The following is an 18,330-nucleotide window of genomic DNA, read 5'->3' as shown; positions in this document are numbered from 1 at the left end:
ATTCTCCCAGCAATAGTAGAGAGAGGGGGTTACAAAAAACAAAAGAGCCTTTGTTCTGGGAGGATGAGGAGGAATAGCTTAGTTGTAAGGGATCATGGAGCACAAGGTGACCACTTCAGAGAAGGAAAAATTACAGGCAGGCTAGTGAATTTTACTTCTTTGTGCCATGTTAGCTTGGCACAGTTGCACTGCATACTTCAGCTAATCAGGGAGGACCATTTAAAGGGATGTTATACATGGATTGCATGCAATGCTTAATTTGTAATGAAAGAGGTGCTGGGGCTCAAGCAATTCTCTTACATTCATAACTGATGCAGCAAACCCAGAGGTGTCGGGGCTATGAACTGTCAAGCATAGAGGTGCCAGGGTTTGGCCCTGGCACAAATTAAGCCTTGCTTGTATGCCACCAAAGCCCAGAAAAAACGGACTTCTATTGGCTTGTGCTTTGTAGATGCCAAATGAAGATTTTGCTGAAGTAGGACCCTCTTTGCCTGTCACGCTCTATTTCTGCAATGTTCATATTATTTAGGGAGCTCTATTTTAAAACCATTAGAAACGCAGCTTTTCATTTGAAAGGGAAAGAAATTAAACAAAAGCCTACCAGTAAGTCACCATTAATTAATTGATTGTTGTTACATGATAAAGACTTAGATGAGCAAAGCATCTAAAAGATCTTGAGCTAAATGCAAACCTTGTGTAAGTGGGTGCACCTGATTATGAGACCATGTTCCATAGGAGTTACTGTTCTGTGAGTTTTCTCAGGATTTAGCTAATGCTTTTTACATAGTAGTGTAACAGACATTTGAAGAAATCTGCATATTTATGTGCAGGACTTAGGAGATCAAAAGCATTTTCAGTCATTTGAATCTTGGTGTGGTAACAGTGAAGTTGAAAATAGGATGGAATGCGAAGAACATTTCAGAAAAGGATGAAATGTCATGCTCCGTTATTCTAAGTTCAGCTAGAACACAACGTTAATTCTGATGGGCCTTGTTCCCGTCTCCCTTCCGCCCCCAAGACATTTACTATCTTAATGCAAATGTGCAGTATTTAACAGGCTAAGAGAGTAGGAGAAAAGAGCCTTCACAATGACAAATCACTGACAAATTATCATCCCTCATTACTGAACGAGAATGACTGTGCAATTAAAATCATATTTGTGCTTTGAAATATTCCCATCAGACCTCCACAGTCTATTTTGGTTTCCCTTTTCTGTCTTTTGTGTTTAAGGGTGGAATGTACGTTTTCCAGCTGTTTGACTCCTATGCAGCCAGTGGAATGTGCCTTCTTTTTGTGGCTATATTTGAATGCATCTGCATAGGCTGGGTTTACGGTGAGTTACTGAAGACTGCTACGTTATTGTGTATTTATGGAAGTCATACACTTATGGCCTTAGTTTTAGGACCAGATTTAAAGTGACATATGGCCCTTGTCACACCATGACAGGGGCCTCCATGGCTCTGCCCTTGTACCATGGCTCCGCCTCCCATTAGGAGTGGCAGTGGCAGGAGGGGACCTCTCCCGTCCAAAGAGGCAGGAGCAGGGGCAGGGCTTTCTTTCCCTCTGGGGTTCCAGGAGTGGTAGCAGGGGTCCCCCTCACTCCCTGGCCAGAGAGGCAAAAGTGTCAATAGCAGGGTCCCAGCTCTTGTTTCTGGCTGCCTGCAGACTCAGGCAGACACGGTTGCCTTGGTTACACGCAAGCCACCTTCTTAAGCTTCTCTTTGCAGCGACAAGGGCTAGAAAAGTACTTTTGTAAAATGAAAGCTGAGGTTCTGATGTCACACGTCCCCAGGACCAGGGGCCTTAGGCATGAGGCTGCACCCTCTGTCTTAAATGGGCCCTGCTCAGACTGATACTGACCAGAAGCCATTAGGATTTGGCAGCTGGTTGGTCCTTATTTCCCACTGGGCAGACGCATATCCCTGGCACTGCCCTTCCTTTCCAGCCTTGGCATCCCGGTATTCAGGGAGCACACTGAATGTAATGTATGTCCATCCCGGGAAGGGCCTTGTCACAGGCATGTCCCTTCTAACTCTTCTCATTTCCAGGCTAAATAATCCTAGTCTTTGCAATCGCTCACAGAAACATTCTATATTCAGTTTTGGTTTGGTTTTTTTTTTTGGGCAGGCAGCAATCGCTTTTATGATAACATTGAAGATATGATCGGGTACAGACCATTGTCATTAATTAAATGGTGTTGGATGGTCCTAACTCCTGGTATTTGTGCTGTAAGTATTAATCTGAATAAATTGGTCGGGAATATGTAGGTTTTCTGCAGATTATTTTTCCAGATGTTTGAGGCTAATGAATTTCAGAAATAGTAAAGTAATTATTATGGCATTTGGCATATATTTTAATTGAAGAAGCTTACAGTAGATTTGGTAAGAATCAATGTTAACTTAATTTTCCCTGTGCACATAATTCCAATGCTTCCCGTAACAGGAAAAAGCAAACTCCTCAGTTGGACATCTGAGATTTGTGCATACAAATATGAGCTTTTTCACATGCAAAAGATTTCACATGCAAAACTGTGGGTGCAGATGTAGAGACTGGCTCAAGACCAATATTGTTGCCCTTATTTTCTAATAGTGATAGATTTGAAACCATCTTGCTCATTTCTCCTAACACCCTAGATTACCAGACCCAAAACTTAATCTCTGCTCTGCAGTTATGCTTTGCCATCAAAGTGCAAGTTTTATTGTCAAGTGAAAGTTAAATAGGATTTAAACTTGAAAGGTGGCTCGCTTCTGTGGAAGGAACTGAGATGTAAATTATTTGAGATGGACATAAAAAAAGAATATTGGTGTCTGTCTCTCTCTGACTTCAAAGCTTACACTACTTCAGATTCCCGGAGGACAGTAGACTGCCTGTGCAGTAATTTTATTTTTTTCCCTAGACAGTGTGGCTTCAAACATACCTAATGTATTTCTCACTTTATTTCAGGGAATCTTCATCTTTTTCCTGGTGAAATATAAGCCTTTGAAATACAACAACGTGTATACGTACCCAGACTGGGGCTACGGGATAGGCTGGATGATGGCCCTCTCATCCATGATTTGTATTCCTTTGTGGATCTGCATTAAGTTGTGGAAGACAGAGGGAACCATTCTAGAGGTGAGACATATTTTTGGAATGACATTTATTTATGCAGAAGTGGGTAAAGGAGCATGAACCCTTCTCTTCTGATGACTAAGCACAGCTCAGACAAAAAAGGAGCATTCTTCGTGCTATGGTCCCCAGATCCATCACAATGGTATGTCCACCTCTTTGCAGGCTGGGGGCAGAAATATATTTGGTGGTCACTGGCTCCAGGGTTATGCCCCATCCCCTGAAGTTCCCTCCAGTTTTCTCTCCCTCCGCAGCGGCTGGTGGCTCACTGAGCCCTGCCTGCTGCAGAGCTTGTCTAAGGGAAATCCCAAACTTTATTTCATGTTTTTATACTAACAATTCAGCTCAATAATGTGTCTATCTAATTCCCAGCTGTGTCTGAGGGCTGCATTTGGTTTCAGGGAGATGATCCTGTCAGCTCCGCCTCCCCCTCTGAGGTGTTTGTAGTATCTGGTGCCCTTACGGGCTTTAGGGACAGAGTGATGCTGAAAAAAGCCAGTGACAAAAGGAACAGTGTGTGTTTCCTGCTCCCCATTGTATTGTGTCTCTACTAGGGCAGCTTGGCTGGCTCTGTGGGCAGAGAGCAGTTCTCTCACAGCCCAGTCTGGCTGGGGACCCCTTGGCCTCAGCCTGGGGATAATCCTCAGCGCCCGGTTCCCTGCTCACCCACAGGGAGTGCAGCCTGGGGATAATCCTCAGTGCCTGGTTCCCAGCTCACCCGTACGGAGTGCAGCCTGGGGATAATCCTCAGCGCCCGGTTCCCTGTTCACCCACAGGGAGTGCAGCCTGGGGATAATCCTCAGTGCCTGGTTCCCAGCTCACCCGTACAGAGTGCAGCCTGGGGATAATCCTCAGCGCCACGTTCCCTGCTCACCCGCACGGAGTGCAGCCTGAGGATAATCCTCAGCACCCAGTTCCCTGCTCACCCACACGGAGTGCAGCCTGGGGATAATCCTCAGCGCCCGGTTCCCTGCTCACCCACAGGGAGTGCAGCCTGGGGATAATCCTCAGCGCCCAATTCCCTGCTCACCCGCACGGAGTGCAGCCTGGGGATAATCCTCAGCGCCTGGTTCCCTGCTCACCCACAGGGAGTGCAGCCTGGCGATAATCCTCAATGCTCGGTTCCCTGCTCACCTGCACAGAGTGCAGCCTGGGGATAATCCTCAACGCTTGGTTCCCTGCTCACCCGCACAGAGTGCAGCACAGCAGATTCATGCAGAATAAAGCAGGCCCTATACTTGTGCTGATTCCTCAGGGTGTTCACACCCTCCCATGTCCTCCAAAGGAAAGTCTTCCTCCTTAGGGGAGGAAGACCAATAGTGCACATCGGCATTAGAGAATCAGACTATAATATACATTCAAAGAAAGAACAAGAGAAGATTAGACACTTTCAGAGAACAGTGCTCTGTGTATTGTAAATGGCACTTCGGAGGTGTGCTCCTGCCTGAGACAAAGCTGTATGCAGTGGTGAGCTGGAGCCGGTTCCCACCGGTTCGCTGGAACCGGTTGTTAAATTTAGAAGCCCTTTTAGAACCGGTTGTTCCGCGAGGGACAACCAGTTCTAAAAGGGCTTCTAAATTTAACCGGCCAAAAGTGGCGCCTTAGGAGCTGACTGAGCACCCAAGGGGAAAATTTGGTGGGTGCAGAGCACCCACCGGCAGCTCCCCGCCCCGCCCCACCCCACCCGCGGCCCCCGCTCACCTCCGCTCTGCCTCCGCCTCCTCCCCCGACCGTGCCACCGCGCCCTGCTTCTCTGCCCCCCCCCCCCCCGCCCCCAGGCTTCCCCACCCCAGCTCACCTCCACCACGCTCGGCCTGAGCGGGAAGCCACAGCCTGCTTCTTAGCCCTCCCAGGCTTCCCGCCGAACACCTGATTCACAGGAAACCGGGGGGTGGAGGGCGCGTGGAGAAGCAGAGCGGGGTGGGGCGTTCAGGGGAGGAGGCGGAAGCGGAGCAGAGGAGAGGCTGGGCCGGGGGGGGGAGCTGCCGGTGGGTGCTCTGCACCCACCAAATTTTCCCCATGGATGCTCCAGCCCCAGAGCACCCATGGAGTCGGCGCCTAAGGCGCCACTTTTAATGTGATCAGTGCGGGAGTGGCCGCTCCCACTGCTACCCCCCTAGCTACGCTCCCCCACCCCTAGGAGCCAGAGGGACCTGCCGGATGCCTCCTGGGAGCTGCCCCAGGTAAGCATCGCCAGGACTCCCCACCTTGCCCCCCGGCAGGTCCCTCTCGCTCTTAGGGGTGGGGTGGGCACCTACTACGGTGGCCCACAAGACCCTCCTGCCCAGTTCTGGGGGCAGTCAGGAGACAGGGGAGGGGGGTGGATGGGGCAGGGATCCTGGGGGGGGGGGCGTCAAGGAACGTGGGGGCTTAGATGGGGCAGGAGTCCCAGGGGGCGGGGGTGGGCAACGACCCCCTCGTGGAGTGAGAAGGGAACCAGTTGTTAAGATTTTGGCAGCTCATCACTGGCTGTATGTCCCTCCATGCCCCCTAAGAGGGTAGAATAATGGGATAGGCATTTCCTGCCACATCTGAAAAACTGGGAAAGTTTAAGGCTGTCATCCCCAGCTGTTGCTGCAGTCATCATTATTGGGCTATAATGCCCAGCTGCTGCTCTGGATAACCAGGCCCTAATGTCGAGATTATTGTTCCCAGCCTGTGTTGAAGGTTGCCTCCACCTCTACTTCTCCCTCCCTAGCATGTCACTATGGACTGATGAGAGGGATAACAACCTGGGGGTGGAAGAACCAGGAGGCAGTAAGGGGATTCTTTCTACCCTGGCCACCATTTTGTAAGCCCAGATGATTCCTTAGTGTGTGCCAGTCAAAATTTACTATCACAGATTGATGTGGTTAGTTTTCCTGGCAATCAGGGACTTGGTGGTTCTAACTGGGAGAGATTGTTATCTGAAAGAGTGGCCTCACGATATGGTAGTTCACATTGGGAGTCAAGTCTAGTCCCCTCCTTTTGGCATGAAAACTCTCCGGGGGCATCAGACCAACAATGAGAAATAAACAACAAATATGAATGGTCTTTGGACACCCTAAGTGCCCCCACCTGCTTTCCCAAGCAGTGCTAACATGGGCAGCCAGTACTACAAGCATGATCCCTTGCAACCTAAAAACTGTATGCTCTAGGGCTTCTCCCTTGAAAGGGGGGAAAAGTGGGATTCAGGTCGGTTTCATTCACATATATGGGGCTTTGTTCCTTGGGATCAGACTCACAGCTATTTTACCGATACAATGGGAAACTTTATAGAGAGCTGAGGCTATGCAGAATAATCAGAAAAGTCAACTTATACTCCTGACTCTTGCCTGAGACTATAGAAAGGAATATACAGGTTGTATGGCAAGTTGAAGCAGTCCATGAACTACGTCTTTGCAAGTGGTAGCTAGAACAAGTACAGGGTCAGCAGCGGCCTTCTGTTGCCTCAGCCTGTCAGGGTCAGCGTGTCTCTAAACTGGCTGTGTCAAGTCAGCCAGGCATCAATTGGGAGTCTATCTCAGTCTGAGAGCAAAAGGGTTACTTATAGCTTTGATCAAATAAGGATCTGGTCCATAGAGGTTATCCTATGGAGCTGTGCAAGAATTTCAGGAACCACTTTGCCCCAGTCCCAGTCTCAGCAACCCATGGACAGGAGACACCATGAATGAAATCATTCATCGTCTATTTCAGAACAGAACGTTGCAACCCATTCCCGATCCTATTTCTAGCCTCCGAGGATCAGAGACAAGCAGAAAAGGACCTGATTTAAAACATCGAAATAACTTCCTCATGAAAGTTTGTCTTCAAAGAATTTCCATTTATCATCCTTGGACAATTCTTATGTTTTGCTGGTGGATGGTAGCCTTTTTCTTTTCCCAACTTTGATTGTTACTGTTTGATTTTACATGTGCTCCCAGGGTCTCTCCCCAGGATCTTGGTAGTAATAATGTTGACTTTAGGGAAGAAGGAAATTCACATATCACCTCCCAGACAATTTTTACGATCAGGGTTCTGTACAGCTAGAATGCTGAGGCAAAACCCCAGACTGATACCGTTCCTGGAGTATCTTGGATTCAGGACAAACAAACAGACATGTGGTGCCATGAAAGGCAGTAATAGGCCTGGGCAAGAGATGACTGTCTTCATGTACAAGATCTCATCTCAGAAGAATGCTATCAGAAGGTGAAGATATGCATAATGGAAAACAAGTGGTGTTACAGAAACAAAAATCCAATTCTTGGAGCTATTGGGAATTCTGTTCTCATACATAAGCATGCTTCAAAATTTCAGGGTTCATATGATACCTATACAGTAAATCTGAGTATCACCTCGCCATCTGACTCCATCTCATCTGTTGGCAAAGATCCAGCTCCAGCTGTATATTCTCCCATCCCACAAATGGTGAATGCAGACAATCAGATTTTTACTTTTTTAAAGGGATCTTCCCAATTCAGTTTTGGGAACGGGTACTAGGAAGAGGGAGCACAGCATCCACCAGCTAGAAGGCAATGATTAACTGAGGTCTGAAATCACTGCTCTGTCCAGGGGTAACAGGCCTATTCTGGTCATGACAGTCAACGTGTCTGAGAGGGTTCTCATAATAACTGGGAAGACCATAATCAGCTCTACCCCAGAGAGAAATTTTCCTGTTTGCGGGGAGTAGTTTCTTATCTCTGTGTGCACTGCCCATCAAGGGGAAGATTAACACCAAGACTTATATGGCAGAAGTCAGATTAACAGAGTGACTGCTACACCCAGAAACATCTCACTCTTTGTAGGTCAGTTTGGTGGGCTGGTGTTTGACCTCTCTGCATCTGGAACAGCAAATTAAGTGTCCTGTGGCCCCTCTGTGTCAGGACCCAAGATGTGAGGTGACATTTGGAAAGCTGGGCAAGATCCCTGCTATATGTCTTCGCACCTTTTCCATGACTGCCCAGGAGAATCCAAAAGATGGGAGCGAGTGGCAGTGATACTTACAAAGAGTTATACTGGCTGCGGAGGCTACGGTTTTCAGGCCTGATTAACCTAGCATTGGATCGTTGGATGTTTCTGTCTCACAGAGAAGGTGTACTTTTGCAAAACCCAGTGCTCTTTCCTGGACCAGACAGCTTTACAACATATACTTGGATAAAGAGATTATTGCTGTTGTGCACCCCAAAGAGAAGGCAACAAATAGAACTGATTCTAATGGCTGGTGCAAAGTCCATAGTTTAATACCATGTTAAATCAATGAAATGGAGCCTTGAGTTCCCCCAGGAGGGCTTTATTGTAGGTCATAAGAGTGTCCAAGCAAAAGGGTCAAGTCTCTGTTGAATAATGTTCTCAGTATGTTCAAGAAAAGGTAGCTCTGTACCAATCCCTAGGGAGGTGGTAGAATCTCCTTCCTTGGAAGTTTTTAAGGTCAGGCTTGACAAAGCCCTGGCTGGGATGATTTGATTGGGGATTGGTCCTGCTTTGAGCAGGGGGTTGGACTAGATGACCTCCTGAGGTCCCCTCCAACCCTGATAATCTATGATTCTATGATTCTATGATCCCACATTAAATGCTTCCTTACGGCATCAGCCTTATTCTAACAAGATCATAGAGCACGATCATGGAACCCCATTCTACTCCTTACAGCACTATCCAGATTTTACCGAGCAGTAGGTGGTGTTATACTTCTTATCCATTAGAGTAGGCCCCCAATGGCTACTTTTTTTTTTTATTTGAAGTTGGGAGTTTTCACTAACAAAACTGACCCAGCACTGTTCTTTTATTCAGACAGCTAATCTTCATAGCTATCGTAGCATTCATTTCCTAAGTGAATTCAAGAAATATTCCTTCTTTGGTTAAGCATCAAAAAGTCCAGTCGTTAATAGCACTGACAATCTCAGGGCAAAGAAGTCATGTCTCCTGTACTGAGATCTATTAGATGGTCATTGTTTCAGTGAATTCTGTGTATTGATCATCCAATCTTAGCCAATGTCATTTCGTCATTTCCTTTTTTTTTTTGGTGGCAGAAGTCTTCCTCATAGCTTAGTGCTCGGGGGAAGATGGAGGAGAGTTATATACAATCCATCTCGTCTCAGATGTCCATATTTATAGAATAATCCTGCTTCCCTTCCTGGAGCCATACTTAATGAAATCGCATTGTAATGGATCTGGGAATCTTAGCATGCAAAATGTATCCATGCCAACCTGAAAAATGTCCTCTCTTTGAGTAATAAAATCCATTGATCTGGCCCACCCTGAAACAAATGGATCATTCAGAATAGAGATGGAATTTGACATATCATTAGGTGCGAGTTATCATGCTTTGCATTACGAGAAATTGTTGTGCTTTTCCTCAAAGTATATTTAGCACTATCAGTAATTCAGTAAAGCAGATTGGAATTATCTTGGCTGTGGAAACTCTCTCACCTGAAGGCAACTTAGGAGGCAGGGCATTCCTTGCTGCCAATGAGTGACAGGTCTGACTCTGTCCCAAAGCTGCAAGCAGGCTGAAGTACCATTGTAACCGATCTGTGGACCTTATTTCTTAAAGAAAGGATATTTTTAGGTAAACACAGATACATTTTCAACTGTAGCTTCTGTTCAATATTCAGACTCCCTATGAAAGGCTCTTGCAGATCTGATCTAATACTTTTCTCACTGCATCTTGCTGGACTGCATCAAATTCACCTGCATAAGTGGAGCCTTCATCTTTGTGCTCACCCTCTGCAGAGGAATGAATATTGCCCAGCATCTATTGTCAAACTAAGCTTTTGATCAAGCATGTGAGGGTTTGCTGTCATCTTCAAACCCTTGGATTGGAATGCTGTGGAAGCGGGTGGTGTGATGTGTCGCCTGTTACACCGATTAAGTGGTTCACACAGGGTTCCAGTGGAATGAAATGGGCCTGCAGAGAAAAGAGATTCTATAGACATTCCTGCTATGAGGAGATGATGATGATTCTGGCTGCATGCGTGTGTGTTTCTGTCTGAGAGAGAGAGAGATAATGTCTTCCATTTTCTCCAATGTTTCAGAGATTCAGGAAGCTGGTCATACCTTGCCCAGATCTGAAGATGAGAGGAAAGCTTGGAGCAGGGGCATACGCGGCTACAGTAAATGATTGTGATGCCAAACTGAAAGGCGATGGCAACATTTCAGCCATCACAGAAAAGGAGACACATTTCTGAAAGAACTCTCTTTTTGTGTGTGTTATTTTTTGTATAAATAAATAAATAAATAAATAAATAAATAAATACTTCACTTAATTATAGAGGCTGCTTGTTTTGCACAAAATTTATTAACCAGTTAATTTTAAAGTGAACATTGTACACTCGTTTTAAATGATTTTTTAATTATTATTATTATTATAAGTAATGATTATATAAAAGAAAAAAGAACTAGCATAGTACTGTATGTTAGTGATGACTTGTAATATGGTGATTTCAGTAAATGTTTTATAGACGTTAGAAGGACCTGTATAATGTGCTGTAAAACTTTTCTACTTGGATTTTTTGGAAAGCATGGTATTGTATAAATATATCTGTTCTAATCTGTAAGCATTTCAGACCATTTCAGCTACTAATGTATGTCTATAAAGGGGGTCACAATGACCTTTTGTTTATATTGGAGGGAGTTCTGGGGGACTAGTAACTCAGCTGCATCATCTTTCTATCTGAATGTGGGATTGACCCAAAGCCCACTGAAGTCAATGGGAGTCTTTCCCATTATCTTCAAGGGGACTTGGATCATGCAGTTTGTGAATGAAACTCTGTACCTGAACCCTGCAGTCCTGTTGTCCGAGTCAGGACTGCAGGCTCCGGCCTCGTACTTGGCAAAGCACTACTTCCATGGTGAGTACTCTTTCTGGAGCCGAAAGGAAATACCACCTCATCGGTGTCTTCCCCCATGCCTGAACTTCTCACCACAGCCAGGTATAGAAATGTGGTGGAATGAGTCCCCCTCTGAATGACTATTTTCCTGGAGACATCTAGAGGCTATTTTTTAAAGAGCTCTGAATTGTGTTGTGAAGTGAGTGGTGTCTGATCTCACCTATGCTGCTTCCTGGAACATCTGAAGCTATTCCATGTTGTCTCTGGCTAGCTAAAATTCCCTGCATTTTGTTGTACTTCTCCCATTCCCTGAGCTGAAATGTGTTTGTCTTTGCTTGCAAAACAGAAAGGGAGTCCCTAGGACAGTTTCCTTAGCTGGAGAGGATCTGAGGAGAAATGGAACTCATTTTATAGAGATTTCCCCCTTCAAATGAAATCCAGAAATAAATTATGACAATATAGAGCACTTATATGGCTCTTTTAATCTTCAAAGCACTTTTGAAACAGTACTGAACACAACTGGAGCAGTTGGCTCCTTACCTGCACAACAGCCCTGTGAGGTAAGTTATATAGGACATATTTTGCAGATGGGAAAATTGAGACAGGGGATGTGACTTGCCCAAAACTACAAAGGGAGTAGGAACTGCATTTTGAAATGATGATTGGGCCACAGGTGTTTCCAGTTAACAGTCCCGAGATCAAACCACTAGACTATCTTGTGCTCTCTCCCTCTGTCAATATTGCAAACACCACTACTATACAATTTCTTTTCCCTCTCCCCTCAGGCTGACAGGATACATCTGACTCAGTGGCTGGGTGGGAAACTGGTGAGTTTACTGTGTCACATAGGCGTGCCTCACCTAATGTGCAAGCAACAGCATAACAGAATATTGGAGCAATGTCACAGCATTTCCTGCTCAGACGGGTTGAAATTCACCCATGCCCGGAAGCCCAGCACAGGGAACTATTAGGGAAAGCTTAACTGCGACTCGTGGTACAGAGGCTTCATGCGAGCCCACTGCACAAGGGTGGATTTCACTCATAGTTTCTAGTTCATTTTAACATTACATAGAGATGTATAGTATAGATTTGACAATGTATTGTGATCTTAAGATAATTTGTATAGCTCCTGTAAGATATTCAGTAGAATCATATATCCTCAAATCAGATTATGTAATCTATATACTTTAATGGCCTTTTTTGCAGGGGCAGGGGAACTGAGAATTGAAGAGAAAACTGTTCTTGTATCAGCCTAAAACTGTAGTCCAAAATTTTTTGTGGGACTGGTGACTTTGGATGCCTTAATTTTTGGGTGCTCAACTAGAGACATCTTAAAGGGGCCTGACTTTCAGAGAGTGCTGAGCACGTACCTTTTGAAAATCAGGTTCCTTTAAGAAGCTCCAGCTGGGCAAACAAAAATTGAGGTGGCCAAAATCACTAGTTACTTTTGAAACCCTTGGCTGTGATATTTACTGAAGAGAAATGTCATCAAAATTAAAATTGCAGCTAGAGCTAGTTGTAGAAAATATTGAGATGCGTGTCCATCCTACTGCTTGATGTTGGAAATATGTACACCCCAAAGTTCAGAAATTAGTGCCTCTTTGCAGTACTAGCAGGTCATGAGAAACACAGTCTGTCCAGCATCCTTCTCTGATCCTCATTCTTGTTCCCGCACTGAAGGGACCAGACAACTAGCTCATCAAAAACAACCTGCAATCTGTGGGTCACCTTGCCTAGGAAGGTATTCTGTATCTAGCATCTCCAAATGATCCTGTCTAGTCTCTACTCATTTCCTAATGAGTGGTGAAGGGTGTAGAAACCCAAGTCCACTGCTTTGCTAGGGCCTGACTCTGCAAACCCTTAATTGTGTAAAGAGTCCTTACTCTCATGAGACCCAATAACTTCAATGGAGCTACTCATGGAAGTCAAGATTACTTATGTGAGTTTGCAAGAGTAACTGTTGAAATGTGCCAGTTTGTAAGTTAGCCACTACACCAACTGTCCATCCCATAGAAATGAGATGATAATTCCAGGTAATTTAGGGTAGCCATTTAAATCAAAGCACATTTCACGGCTGTTGACTAAGTGAGCCATGCATTTTAGCTTGTTAATCCACTTTGGACTGTCATACTCATCCAAATATCTCTACAGGTACTGTGGAACCTTCCTACTCTGCTGCTATGAACCATTTCACCAATAGCTTTATACACATACATATGGTTCGGCATGGTCTAAAGCATTATACAGTGTTACTAATGTGATGTGCTTGTAAATGTGTGCTTGTAATACCTGACCCATTTAACAATTTACTGATTTGTTTTTTAAGATGTGTGGGGTTGGGGTTTTTTTGTTTCATTTGTTTTTTTGGAGGGGTGGGGGGCAAATTTCCTACTAGTATTTGTGAACTTTTTTTTTAAACAAAATATGAAGGAAAAAAAGCAATTATGTCATAGGGATGACTTTTTTTTTTATATGCAGTAGAAACAATATTGCCCTTTTCTGAGTATTTGCTGTATTATGGAGGAAAAAACAAAACAAAACCCAGAAACCGAACAACCACCAAGGTTTATGTATTGTTTTACACACAAAAAAAATCTATTTGGTATTCGAATGGCACAAAGTTTTGTCTCCTTATTCATTTTTTAAAATTAAAGGAAACGGGCAAAACTGTATCTGATGTCGTTGGTTTATATCAATGTCTCTCACTAGGTATTTATATGGCCCTCATAATCACAGTCACTGATGTATTTTATCCTCACAACACCCCTGTCAGGTATGTGTTTTACAGATGAGACACAACATTGGTTGACTGACTTGCCCAAACTCACCCAGAAAGTCTGTGGGTGAGTCCAGGTCTCCTTAGTCCCAGTCTTGTGCCCCATCCGCTCGATCGTCCTTTCTACTCCAAATATAACTGCCTCTATCCTGAGAATTTTTCCTGCATCACTGTCCCACATTCCTGCTGAGATGATAATTTAGCACAGGCTGATAATTTTGCATGTCAAGCTGATTAAAAGTTCTGATAGATAAGCTGCTCCCCATCCTCAGAGGTTGATATGTTCTGTGCACATATACTCTGCCATGGGCAAGTGTCAAAAGAGTGGGAAGGTTGGGTTGGGTAATAACCCACATGGTCAGAGGATTACCTGAATCTTATAGTTATGTTCTGCAAAGCCCAAAAGGTTTGACTGGACCAGAAATTCCATGGGAACATCCTTTTTGGTGGCTTATGGACACTTACACTTCCAGGCATGGCTGGAAAATGGAAGCGTAAAGCTGCATGAAAATACAGAGAAAACAATGTTGGTTATAGTTCTTTGAACCCTTAGAAGGGGTTGGTTGGGACTCATTTTGAGGGATGGATGCTGAGCCAGCTGTTGGCATTCCTAACCCTGTGGTCTGCATGGATGTGTGGGAGCTAGCAATAGAAATGCTTTTATTTACAAAGAAAAGTCAGTCTCTAGCCCATTTCCTCATGAAGTTGAAAACATAAACCAGTATAAACTATTTACCACAGCTAAAAGGACCAAACAGCTGGGCTCCACACTTGAAGCAAGAGGATGGGTGATGTGCCTAAAGATTTCCTTCCCCAACACTCTTTATGTCAGTTTCCCCAATTGTTTCATCTTATTACCCTATGGACTGTGACCACTCCTTGATTTCTCTTAAAATTCCTACAACAAACTCACTGCTCTGTCGTTGGCCACTGCTCACTGGCCTGCCATTTCCACTTCCTTGCTAGGTGGTAATACTGGTTGGGTACTAAGTACAGTCATTGCTTTTTGGTCTTCCATTCTTTTTTTCTGCATCTCTGCCCTCCTCTCTTAGTGGACACCACCATTGTCATGATGGTTGTCCATTCCATGGAAAAGAAGGACTTGAGCTTGTTTGCCATCACCTATTAACAGAAACCAAAATCTCATACATTTTCTCATAGGAGGAACAAAAATCTGGTTTAAAAGCCAGGAACATGTTCTAGCCAATAATTGTTCCTCATGATATTATCATGCATAATGTACAGGCTAAGTATGCCTTCTACTACATAGAGATTAAACTGAATGACTGCATGTCAGAGGACCTATACTTGTAACGCCTAATGATGAGTCTCCTTCTGCCCAAGGGATAGGGATCTGTGCTTTTTGACTAAGAGGATCCCTGTTGCTCTTGTGGAGGGAGTGTGCAGCATAGTGACAACCAGCAGGTTGTAGGAGTGGGTTTGTTACAGTATAACTGGGCCTGCCTTCCTCTAAGAGTTGCCAATGGATATTAAGTTAGTCAATGTAGTTAACCATCTATCCATCCCATCCGTTCCTAGGCTCTTACTCACTATGGAGTTGTGCTGCACGTTTGGCAGCTTTTCCCAAATGTTATTGTAAATCATAACCTTTTAGTGAAAAGCCTGGGTTAATCCATCATTATTTTAATAAAAACACCCACTGTTCTCTTATCCTGTGCATGGATGGCTCACTCTTCCCTTCTCTCCCAAAGGGTGAACAGTCTGCAAAGAAGGCAGAATTAGCGGCATGCCATGCTCAAAAGAGCAAGCGACACATATTCACACAGACAACCCCAGGGGCAGTTCCAGCTTGGGTTCATGCCATTTGTTTGGAATATAGCTCTGCTCTGATCACTAACCACCATCATTAAGCACGGCATCCACTGAATCATATGCAGGCACATGTGCAAAACCAGACCTAGAAAAAGGCAAGACAATGCTAACGTTCTATTTTGTTGTCTCGCCTACTTCTAGTTCTGATTTTGCACATGTGCCTCCATGTGATTCAGTGGATGCCATGCTTAACAATGGTGGTTAGTAATCAGAGCAGACCTGTATTCCATCTAAATGGCCTTGTATTAGTTGCATTATCTAAAGTTTTCTCCATTTGGAAAACACTGTATCCTGCAGCTTATTCTAATGTGGAAGGAGTCAATGTGGCTGCTTTGGGATTTACTTACCCCATCTGTGAATCAGCACAAGGGCTGTTAGTAGGAACAAATTCAGTTGTGGGATTAGTCAGTCATTCTGTTGCTGCAGAGCATCACAAAGAGCTCCTGCAGTGTTTTTTAGTGTGCCTTATAGAAATATAGTGATTCTTTTTAATAGGGGGTCAATCTGCTTAAATATCTTCCCAAAATTATGTTTGAAAAAAGAAACATCTGAACATCAACAGAAAACTGCCCATGAATTCTCTTTTTAGTTTGTTTTCCTGTAGAATTGGTTTTGTTGCTTGGATTTAAATAGCCCCTTGCAGAATTTGCAAACATTGCAGCATTGAGCTAATGCATGAAAACCTCGAAGGGGGAAACAGACTCATGATGATAATGGAAGTAGACTGCTCTGTTTTCATTGTCTAAGCAGAGAGAAATACAGCAAGGAATGAATGGCATTGAACTGGGCTTTAAAAAAAACCTTCCATTTGAAGTGAGCTGTAGCTCACGAAAGCTTATGCTCAAATAAATTTGTTAGTCTCTAAGGTGCCACAAGTACTCCTTTTCTTTTTCCATTTTAATAACCCAAGGCATATTTGCCAACCATCCCTGCCTGAGCCCCAGAATTCTGGCCTGGGTCCCATGGAGATGCCAACCTGTCTTGAGGCAGTGTTCTTCCTGCATCTCCTCCCAGCTTCTAGGGGCTGCTGCTCCTGTGGCTGCTTCTCTTCTTTCTCCCCATGCAGCATCTTGCTGCTTTTCCTGTGGAAGTTGCTCTGCTCACTGCATCATCCCTGCTTCTGCAGCAGGCGGAGACAGCCACCAGCTGCCTGAATGGATTCGTCAGACTTAATGAGCAGCCGCCGCCGTCCTGTTTGGCGAAGGGGAAGGAAAGAGAGGAGGCACTGATTGGGAGGAGGATGCCAAGGGAGGTAAGGTCAAGGAAGGGGAAGATCCCACAGAAGAATGGAAAGAAGAAGTTGGGACCCTTGGGAGGGCACAGTGGGAGAGAGAGAGAGGGAAAAAAGAGAAGAGGGAGATGCACCATGAAAATGTTGGAGGAGGAACAGGCCTGCTACAAGTTGCTGGAGGAGTAAATGGGCCTACTGATCCCTGGGCTTCTCTCTCCCCACCAACGAAACAACATATAAGGGGAGTGAGGACCTGCTGGGAAAGAGAGGGTCTCCATCCAGATCTGTTCCCAAATGCTGAATTCTCCGGTTTCTCCCATTCTTAGGCTTAATCTGTGCCTCCCTGTGATGGGGTGGACTAGGCCCAAAGGCCCCCTACTGGAGGCCGCAGGGTTCTGCCACATGCATCCCAGGTAAGGAGGAGTGGAGAGGTCCTCCAAGTGTCCTAGAGTGGTTGCGAGGAAGCAATCAGAGGGGCTGCTGGAAGCCAATCAGAGGGCCAGGAGGGCCATATAAAAGGAGCTGGAGAAGAAAGGACTGGGTGCCTGGCTGAAAGAGCAGCAGGACCACAGACAGTTTTCTGGCAGGGCCTGAAGGGAGCATCGAGGGAGCTCCTGGCTGGCTTCGGGGATTGAGTAGGTACTGAGCCCAGCGAGGGTTGCAGGAAGATAGTGTTTCCCGTGAGGAAGCCCTGAGGATATGGCCCTATACCAGGGTCAGGACTACTAAAGACTGAGCCCAGGGAGGGCTAGAGAGAGAGGCCCAGGTGGACTATATACCCTGGAAGGGGTCTGTTGTTGTTCACAGTGTGTGTGACTCAGCCAGAGGGCTGAGTTGCTGAACCCCCTCCCCCCCACAAACCACTGAAAGAACACAGATACAGCCAATCAGAAGGGCATTCACGAGAGGTGGGTACTGACCCCGTTACACTCCCTCAGTACTTTTGCATTATGTATGTGGTTTGCCATACAGATGTCCACATGTACCAATGGAACATCTTAGTACAGTAAATGGGGTAGAGAATGCAGGGGTTAGGGGTGGTTTGGTTCAGTGAGTGAGGGGATGGGGAAATAGCTAACAGCCTGAAAATGGCATTAGGCCCTGATCCCGCAAATGTAAGCGGGGGAATGGTCCCGCTATTGTGGGGAACTTTCCTGTCTTCTGCACTACCCCCGTGAAGTGGGCTAGTGAAAGGATCTGAGTCCTTGCTCCCACTTCCTTTATCCAGAGGCCTCCCTGCTCTTGAGGACTCCCCTTCCACTCTCCTGTCTGGCAGAGTCCCTGTAACCCTGACAAGGCTGGCACAGGATTCCTGGGGGGCTCAACCCCCAACCCTGCTGTGGTCACCTAGGACAGGCTAGGGTGTCCCCACTCTGGGGTTCTCTCTCTGCACCTGGCACTTCCCTTACCAACTGATCATTTTATACAATTTAAAGCAAATACAAGTTGTTTAATTAACAATTAATTTAAAAAAAGAACAAGGAAAGGTTAAAGGAAAACATCACCCTGCTCTGTGGCAGGGAACATTACAAACGGTGTCTCTGGAATGTCAGGCATTTCACAGTCTGTTCCTTGTAGGTCCCAGGCCTTCTTCTCAG

The 18,330-nt window shown here is 45.3% G+C and overlaps 1 protein-coding gene across 1 annotated transcript in view; it reads left to right on the top strand.

The window, feature by feature from the left end:
• The window catches only part of SLC6A11 (solute carrier family 6 member 11), a 180,718-nt gene extending 167,154 nt beyond the window's left edge, over nucleotides 1-13,564 (top strand). Inside the window, exons 12-15 of the mRNA XM_007055575.3 lie at nucleotides 1,231-1,333; nucleotides 2,128-2,228; nucleotides 2,944-3,114; nucleotides 10,098-13,564. Coding sequence (XP_007055637.1) covers nucleotides 1,231-1,333; nucleotides 2,128-2,228; nucleotides 2,944-3,114; nucleotides 10,098-10,250 — 528 coding nt within the window. The 3' untranslated portion in view covers nucleotides 10,251-13,564. The remainder of the gene's footprint in view (nucleotides 1-1,230; nucleotides 1,334-2,127; nucleotides 2,229-2,943; nucleotides 3,115-10,097) is intronic.
• Nucleotides 13,565-18,330: the final 4,766 nt, after the last annotated feature.

This window comes from Chelonia mydas, chromosome 7 (genome assembly GCF_015237465.2).
Source record: "Chelonia mydas isolate rCheMyd1 chromosome 7, rCheMyd1.pri.v2, whole genome shotgun sequence".
In the NCBI taxonomy this organism is placed as follows: domain Eukaryota; kingdom Metazoa; phylum Chordata; order Testudines; family Cheloniidae; genus Chelonia; species Chelonia mydas.
This window is presented reverse-complemented; position numbering and strand designations above follow the sequence as displayed.